This window comes from Manihot esculenta, chromosome 4 (assembly GCF_001659605.2).
Source record: "Manihot esculenta cultivar AM560-2 chromosome 4, M.esculenta_v8, whole genome shotgun sequence".
Classification (NCBI taxonomy): domain Eukaryota; kingdom Viridiplantae; phylum Streptophyta; class Magnoliopsida; order Malpighiales; family Euphorbiaceae; genus Manihot; species Manihot esculenta.
The window spans coordinates 5936537-5945875 of NC_035164.2; the positions used below are offsets into that span (position 1 = coordinate 5936537).

The 9339-nt window shown below is 30.3% G+C and overlaps 1 protein-coding gene across 2 annotated transcripts; it reads left to right on the forward strand.

The window, feature by feature from the left end:
* Positions 1-547: 547 nt before the first annotated feature.
* On the forward strand, positions 548-7168 carry LOC110612808 (hydroxyacylglutathione hydrolase 2, mitochondrial). Of its 2 annotated transcripts, none has more exons than XM_021753614.2 (8): positions 548-751; positions 1669-1851; positions 1961-2164; positions 2952-3075; positions 3488-3588; positions 4287-4361; positions 4454-4552; positions 6784-7168. In XM_021753614.2, exons 1-8 carry the CDS (start codon positions 701-703, stop codon positions 6928-6930), a joined length of 984 nt encoding a protein of 327 aa, XP_021609306.1. In that variant the 5' UTR covers positions 548-700; the 3' UTR covers positions 6931-7168. The 2 variants fall into 2 exon arrangements, with proteins under 2 accessions (XP_021609306.1, XP_043812121.1); XM_043956186.1 differs by lacking the exon at positions 6784-7168 and adding an exon at positions 6572-6758.
* The last annotated feature ends 2171 nt before the right edge of the window (positions 7169-9339 follow it).

Consider the following 9339-nt stretch of genomic DNA (forward strand, 5'->3'; position numbering starts at 1 on the left):
GAGAGAAATAAATAAATGTACTTTTCCAGTAAAAGTGATACGAGGAATACTATGAAAAAAGTATATACTTTTTCCCTATTTTTTTGGGATTTACTTTATTTTATTTTTATTCAATAATATTATGAAAATTTACTATTAGAATCTTGGATTTAAAAGATTAATTAATTTATTTTTATTCAAAATTATTCAATTAAATCAACTTTACATTTTATAAAATTCAACTCTTTAATATTTTTTTATATAAAAAAATTCTTCAATATATTTTAGTTTTAGTAAAAAAAAATATGTATATTTAAAATTATAAAAATTAAATAATATATATAATTAAATTTATATATAATAATAGTGTAAATATTTAAGGTAGTTAATAATTTTTTTATTTTACAAAATATTTGATGTTTTAATTTAGTAATCTTAAAACATGGATGAATAAGTATAGTTTTAAAAAATTAAGGACTTAATAATAATTTACCTTAATATAATTTTATTTTTGCCATAACATTATTATTATATTCTCCACTAAAGTATCAAATCAGTAATCATTCTGAGTGCCAATTGCCACCAATTTGCCAGCCCAAAGCAGTACTCTCTCTCAACCACTTTCTCTGAAAAAATAAAAAGAAAAAGAAAAATAAATTCTCTCGTCTCTCCCTTTCTCTCTCAGAGATTATTTTTTTAACTGAAAGAGAGTGAGAGAGGAATGCAAATGATCTCTAAATCTTGTTCTATGGCTTCCATTCCTTGCTCAAGGGTTTGCTTTTGCTCTATCTGTTTTTCTTTTAATTCTTCGTAGGAAATTTACTTGCACATTTCTATTTGAATTTTCCCCTCCTTTGAAGAATTTGGTAGTCTGTGGTCGGTTTTTTATGTTAATTTTCCTGGGAAATGTATGATCTGAGAATTTGAAGCCATGTGGTGAATTGGGTATTTTTTAAAATTAATTTTTTTTAATATTTGACCTGTCTGGGTTTGAAGCAGTTTCGCTTATGTGAAGGAACTGCGGATTTGTTTCTTTGTTTTGTATATTTTCCCCCTTTAGGCAAGTGCGTGTACTGCTATACTGGTTTTGCTTTCAATAGCAATGATCTGCGTTTAGTTTTGTGCCCCTCAAAATGAATGGTTATCATATATATTTTCCTGGGATGAAAACGTATCATGAATAATTGTAATATACACTTTGCTTAGGCGAAATATGTATGATATGTCAGAGATTATTGTGATGAATGGGTGGGTTTATTGTCAATTATTAGGATGCCTACGTATTAGAGGTTATTTGTTATGTTGCAATCCAGGACTTGAATGTGAGGTTGGGGGACATAATCTAGGCTTACAGATTCAAGAACCATACAATCTCCCATGACCTGTAATCGTGGAACTTAGTTTATTTGCCAATTATTACGTGCACCCATCAAATTAGAATGGTATAACATATGACCATACAAAAGCAAATCCTCCATTATGATTCATGAGATTTGCTTTAGTGCATGGTACCTCCCCATTATCTTTTAGTGCTTGCCATTTTTGCATACAAGGTTTGGCCTATGTAAAGAAAAATGATTACTTTGATCTTACTTACAATCTGATGCTATGTTTAGAATTAGTAGTGATGCTAATTAATTGACATTGCAAATATTGTTTAGAATCTTACTTTTGCTTCTCGTACTTTAGGTGAGGAATGGGCTTTGTGTATGGCCAGGTGCGAGACAGCTTTGCCTTAGAAAAGGCCTCTTGTATGGACTCATGCACTTACTGTCTTTGCCATTTAAGACCTTGCGTGGAGCTAGTAAAACACTTAGAGTTGCTGAATTTTGCAGTGTTTCCAATATGTCTTCCTCGTTACAAATTGAATTGGTAAAAACTCCTCTTCTCTTTTTCTTTTAATCGCTGTATAGGCTTGATATCTTAGATTCTAGTCTTGCAAATTTAGTTACCAATATTTTGCTGCTTTTTGCATCATCAGGTGCCATGTCTCAGGGACAATTATGCATATCTTTTACATGATGTGGATACTGGCACAGTTGGAGTTGTTGATCCCACCGAAGCTGTACCTATTATAGATGCTCTAAGTAGAAAAAACCGAAATTTGACCTATATACTGAATACTCATCATCATCACGATCACACTGGTGGGAATGAAGAGTTGAAAGCAAGGTACGGTGCAAAGGTATGATGATGGTATTTACTGGTGTAGATTCTTTTTCCACCAACTCATATCAAGCAGTTGGATGCCTGTAAGTGTACAGTGGCACAAAAAGATTATAAGCTTTAAATGAAAAGCTTGTTTTGAGAATTTCATTTTTGTAGATCATATCTAGCAATGAGGAACATTTTCTTCCTTCTGTTTCTACTTAAGTAATTAACTAGTCGATATAATGACAGTTTTAATAAGGAGATTTTTGTTAATGCTAAAACTCAGATAGTTGGGTTATAAATGATAAGGGAGTTATTCTTTTTTTATTTATTCAAGATTTCGTTGCATATTGTAGTCACATATGAAAGCAATTCTTGGCACATAAAATGCCAAATAGGTGTTTCTGAATTGCCCAAGCCACAATCTAAGACTCTATGAGAATGCTAATAATTCTATGGTTATTGTTACTGTGTTTACGAATGTTTTTAGTAACTCGCATGATTTTTTTATTAACTTTTTGGGAAATGGAAAATCTCTTGTATTGGTAATGTGGGTCCACCAATAACTTTCATGGTCATTTTGCAGTCTACCTTACCTAGCCGCCTACCTACCTACCTTTATACTTTTAGTTTCTTGTTTGTGCATGAGTGATGAACATACAAGCTTATTTTGTGGCTTGTTTTGTTCCTAAAATCTAACTGAAAATATTGGATCTAGGTTTTGAAATAAGTGCAAAATAGTTTGGAATGCTCATCCAGTTGTATGGAGTTCCTATATTTCTGATGGTTCACCTTTTAACAATTTCATTTGTTGGCTGTAGGTAATTGGTCCAGGAATTGACAGAGAAAGAATTCCTGGCATTGATATAGTTCTGAATGATGGGGATAAATGGATGTTTGCAGGACATGAGGTGGTTGTAATGGAAACTCCTGGTCATACCCGAGGTTATATTTTGTTGTTTGTCTAACATAGGAAACCATGTTAGTGTTAGAATATCCTATAAAATTGAGAACCATGTTTCTGTAGCTGTTTTTATGTTGTCACATCAAACTTTAGGTTGTTATTGATGCCATGTGATTAGTTCTTGTAAGGAGTGGCAAGTTTTAAATTTTAACTACCATTTCATAAAGGTATATTATATTGGTTGGTGTGGCTTAGAATAATTGGAGTTTCTTGATGAATTGAAATGCTTTGGACTAAAAAAATCCTGGTTTAATTTTTCCAAATACATCAATAGATCACAATTACTTCTATGTAGACTAGGTGGTTAACTCTGTCTTCAGTATATATAAGCAAGTACATATGCATTTTAATTTTTCATTTTATATTCTGATGTTCTGCCTTGTCTTTTTGCAGGTCATATTAGTTTCTATTTTCCTGGATCAGGGGCAATATTTACAGGAGACACTTTGTTTAGCTTATCATGTGGCAAGCTTTTCGAAGGAACACCTGAGCAGGTAGTTGGTGCTGCCAATCCATGAATTCGTCTTTTATTCTTCTTCTTCTTCTTTTCTAGGATATCTGCTTAAAAATTTTTCGAACATAACAAGGGATCTTTGGTCTTGAGGGAAATATTCCTATCTTCTGTCATCATTTAGACAACTGAAATGAGGCTTTCTCTGAGAAAATTGTTGGTGCTTAAATCTTCAATGAAATGTTTTGGCAAATTATGATTTAATATTTTGAAGTAGAAAGAATGTGGAAGTCTTCGTTAGAAATGCTTTTAAAGTTGAATTTTCTAAATTATAAACATTTCCATTTCCACTAATGAAGATAATATTTTACCGTTTTGAGTGGTGCAGTTTATTTTCTTCCTTGTAGTCTTTGCCTCAGTCTTAACTGTGACCTGAGTTCATCTAAGAGAGGATAGCCTCTTTGAAAATATTTCTCTTCCTTTGGCCATCCTATTATCCTAAAACTTGGAAGAGGAATTACATATGCAGCCACTATAGATCAATTTTGGTTTTTTCGGTTAGACTTTAAGTATTTCAGTTTAGAATCTGGAGTTTACATCAATAAGCATATGCTATTGCTGACTGCTAACCTATGTTTATTTGACTTTCGATTTTTTTTCCATATTGAAGTTGGATGAAGAAGTGATATATATGAACTCATGGTGAATGAATATTGTAACAGATATTTGTCTTTGTTCCAGATGCATTCTTCATTGGGAAAAATCACGTCTTTACCAGATGATACAAATATATATTGTGGCCATGAATATACATTGGTTAGTTGCTACAATCTTTTCCTTATTTGTTCTTACCCAATCTACCCAAGATCAAAATCATGGGCCCTAACTATGGGACATCCAATTGGCAGAGTAATTCAAAGTTTGCATTGTCTATAGAACCCAACAATGAGGCACTTCAGTCCTATGCAGCACATGTGGCCCATCTTCGCAGCAAGAATTTGCCAACGGTGAGCGCTGAGTCCTCTAGTCCTGTTTCATGCAGATACATTCATTCACCTGCCCACTCACACACTTGCACAGAGGTTTTCATTTATATTTATTCAATGACCAAGTTACATAAGGTATCCGTTTATGTCCCTCAAAGCCTTGGCCCTGCACTTGGTAGAAGTAAAACCCTTCCTTGCAAGTTAGGAATAATGCCACATCTCTGGTATGGGGCCAAGAGACACTGCTAGGTGCCACTATGCTTTCTTTCCTTTCTAATTGATTTTGGATCTGTTTAGAACTGTTGCATTCCGTTGTTGCTGTTCTACAACTGCTGCATATAAAAAATCTATCTGGAGGATTAGTTTACCTCGATTGGTAATACAAAAACTGTTGTTAAGCAAGAAGGTATTTCATTATATGTTTGGTTAAGATTGATGTTTAAATTATTAGTTTGAGCAAAATAACCAAAAGAATATAGAAATTAATAATATATCTTTATATCTAGTTTTTTTTTTTATAATTAATCTCCTGAATTTAATAATTAAAAAATGTTTAAATTGATAAAATATTAATAAACATTAATAGCAATCAATTGAATATTTTTAAAAATATTTATCAAAGTAATTTCTTCATTTACTTAATTAAGAAGTATAGATAATAAAATCATTTTTTTACTAGAAATGCATATTAATAAAAAAAGAAACCTACACTTGCATGCATGATCAAGCATACCTAACTTTGGACCCCAAGTGCAACAATGAGAGGTAAAATTCCAATAAAACAGGCAAAAGATTAGGTAAAAAGGAATAAAATAAAAGGAGCCTATCAACAGTAAAATTTAAAGAAATTAAAAAAGTAGCACAAGTTGAGTGGTTAAACAAGAAACCATATGACAAGTGGCATGTAAGGGAGCTCTAAATATAAAAAGAGAACATTATTATTTAGTCCCTATGATTTAATGGAACTAACTATTTGGTCCTTTTATTTTTAAAAAGCATATTAGTTAGTTTGTCTTTTTCAAGCCATTGGTTAGTTAGTCTCTCCTGTAAATTACAGGGACTAAGTGCTATTCTGAAATTGCAGGGACTAAATTGTTGTGATTATGAAATTATATTAAATAGTTGTGTCCTTGAAATTACAGAGATCAATTAGAGGCAAGGGCGTTTTTAATTATTTCATACATTACTGATGGCTTAAATAAACGGAGAGACTAAATAGTTCACAATTTACAAAGCTAAAGATTAATTAATGTGTTTTTGAAAATAGAGAGGCCAAGTACTTTCACTAAACTATAGAGACTATATAGTAATTTTCCTTATGAAATAATAAAATATCCATGGAAAGAGGTGAGCTTTTTTAAAGAAGCAGCACATGTCATTGTTTATGCAGTGTGTTGAACTTTGTTGGCACTTCAGTTGCAGCGGCACATAAGTATCTCACAATTGCAAATCAAATGGATATATCTCATAATTTGTTGTTCCTGAAATTTTAATTTTTAAATAGGAGTAGGTTGAATATGAATTTTTTTAATCGACTGCCACATTAGCCCTCCCTTAGATTTTTTTTAAAATTTCAAAAGGTTGATTTTACTTGTTAAGTGTATACTTTAGCTCCTCTAAACGTAAATGCTACATTTTTCATTGACCTCAAGGACTATTTTGTTATGTACATAAACTTTTCCAAATTCGATTTAGTCATCTGGCTTTATTATTGTGACCAATTTAAAAAGTTTGGCTTTATTATCTAATATATAAAGTTTTAACTATAAAGGTGATTAATGCAAATGTTCAGACTTTTTCACCAATGGGCCCTTAAGAAATACTTGAAAACTTAATGGCCTTTGGTTCCTAGGCAATTTTTTTATGTGTTGTCATCCAAAACTTTGTCATCATTATGAACCTTAAGATCAAGTTCAGTTTAGATGTGCTCATAGTTGTAGGCTGCAAAGTGGAACTAAACTTTGTTGTGATTGTGTCTCTAGAGCAGTTGAGTTATAAATTGTTTTGCACCCTTCTCATGGTCGTTAACATTCCAAACAGTTCAATTCAAAGGAGCTTGTATTATCAAGCAAGTCGAGTTGCTTAGCCACCTGGCAGGCCTTCCAACCGTCTGTGGAATATTTACAGTGACTACAGGACGCATTGCTTTATTTTAGTGCTGTTCTTAATCCATCTTATAATGGAAATTTTCTTTTACTTTTCATCTTCCTAAATTTTCCATATTGAAGTTGGCTTTCTTTGTGGCATCTTAGATTCCAACCACGCTGAAGGTTGAGAAGGCTTGTAATCCTTTCCTTCGAACCTCAAGTGCAGAAATTCGGCAGTCATTAAATATTCCAGTGACAGCAAATGATGCAGAAGTTTTGGGCGTCATTCGTCAAGCAAAGGATAATTTTTAAGATCAATTACAGGGTGAGTATGGCTATAGTATAAGTAACCCAAACTCACCTTCTGTCCATATAGTTTTGGATACTTTAATTTGTTTTTAGTTTTTTATTGCAATATTTGGTTCTTCAAATCCATTCGATGATGATGAAAGCTAATATCATATGTCAAATGGTTTAATGTTTATGATTGTAGTAAACTTTTGAAATCAGATTCAATTTTACTTGCTATCCAAAAATATATGTTAAATAATTCTCATGATTTTTTATAGTGTGTACCCTTGGCCCAAAAGGGTAACCTATAACTATTGACTTCTGCTTGGCTATCTAAAGTTTTGATTATTGTCATACAAAGAAAGTGCTGTTTTTAAATTCATGGTGAACCTGTGTTCCAATTTATATGGAACGTGCATTTTCAAGCAATGCATCTTTAGCTTTACTTGCATTACTCTCAAAAGTTGATGACTTTGAGTGATACAAATTTAAAAGTTTGGCCATCTTTTGTTAATGGGAAGATTTACAAAAATGTTCTCAGTTGTTGCCATTATTAATAAGTTGATCATTAAAATATTTTTGGGTTTTGATTATGTGTTGGACACTTTGTTCCTTTCATCCATTTTATTAATCAGAGATGTTTCCATAATTCAGCCTTAGTCGTTGAAGGAAAGAAACTGTGAGAAAGAAAAGTAAACAATTTTGTGATTTGTCATTGTATGAGTAGATTATCTTCAGTTTTGAGAAGAAAAGCCTTGAAAATTTTTCCTCTTGTTATTCTATGAGGTTAAACCAACTGAATTTGCAAAGATGTGTAATGGGGTGGAGTTGATCTAACAAGAAAAAAGAAGATTTGTATTGCTAATTCTATAGGCTGGCTCAGTTAACGGTGTTAGTTGGAGAGAATAATTTCATATTATCTATAATTATAAAAGCATGGAAGAATAATTGAAAAGTAAATCCCATGTTGATCAATAATTATATAGCTTTAAAAAGTTTTTAAAAAATAAATAATTTGTATAAAATAATATTTATCTATAAACACTCTCCTTATAAAATACCAGATCCATTTCCTTCTTTTGAAAAGAAGTTGAAGGCGATGCTCTTCTTGTACCACGAATTATATATGTGTGTGTGCGGAGGAATTAAGAAAATAATTGGGAGAAGCTTTTTTGAATTTTAATAGTGGGTTACAAGTAGTTAACCAGAATTTAAAAATGTAACCTTTTTATAATGTATTTTATTAATTTTTTAATATTAGTGTTTTGATTAGATTAAAATATTATTAAAAAAATATTATATGATTTTAATTATTTTTATTTTAAAGTCTGTAATATAATTTATATTAAATTAATATTTAAATATCGTATTATTAATAAATAATTATTAACGTAACAAATAAAATATATTTCTAAAATTTGAACCACCGTCTAATTTTGAATTCAACATCTATAATAGAGTAAATTAGATAAATTTAATATAAAAAAAAATTTAAAGGTTTGGTTTTTAAAATATATATATTAATTATATTAAAATTTAAAAATTAATATTTAAAATAAAATATTTTATTCATATTGAATGAAATATAAGCGTCAACGAGAGTATTTTGAGTATTTAAGAAATTTTTTTTAATTTGTTGAAATTAATATAATTATAAATGAAATGACATAATTTAAATGAATTATTTATAAAAAAAATTAATATTTGATTTTAAAAATATATAAATTAATATGTAATTTATTATTATTATTATTTAATTTTATTGCGGTAGTTTGGGTGATGTATGGTTTTACCAAACACAACTTCTTTAGCCAATAAAAATTTAAACCTTATCTGACATCACCTCTCCAACCAAGAACTTAATTCCATATCCATGATGTGGACAGGCCATTTCATGTGATGACCTTACCTTATCTCTGCTTTTCCCACGTCATCCTTTTTCTTTTTTGATCATTTTTTCCAAGTCATCCTCTCAACTGTCTATTTTGCCCTCTTAGGTACCTTTGCTTTAATTCTCTCATTATTAGGTCACCCACTAACTCTAGCTGTCCTCTACTGGGGCACTATGGTCTATGGTGCCCATAGTATTTGCCCTTTTCTTGTAAGAGAATATATATTTGCATCATGAATCCTATTGAAAAAGTTTTGTGACACTCTAATATATGAATCTTATTAAAAAAGTCTCGTCACATTCTAATATTTAACATAATTTATTAACACACTAAAATTATAGTTAACATAATTATATAATTTTAATTAATAAGTTGTGTGAATTTTTAACAATATTTACATAAATTAAAAAATATATATATATAAAATATCGTAATTTTATTCATTTTTATTTTAAAATCTGTAATTTAATCAAAATAATACTATATGATAGCCATTATTTATGTCAGAAAATTATTATAGTAAATAAAATATAGTTGT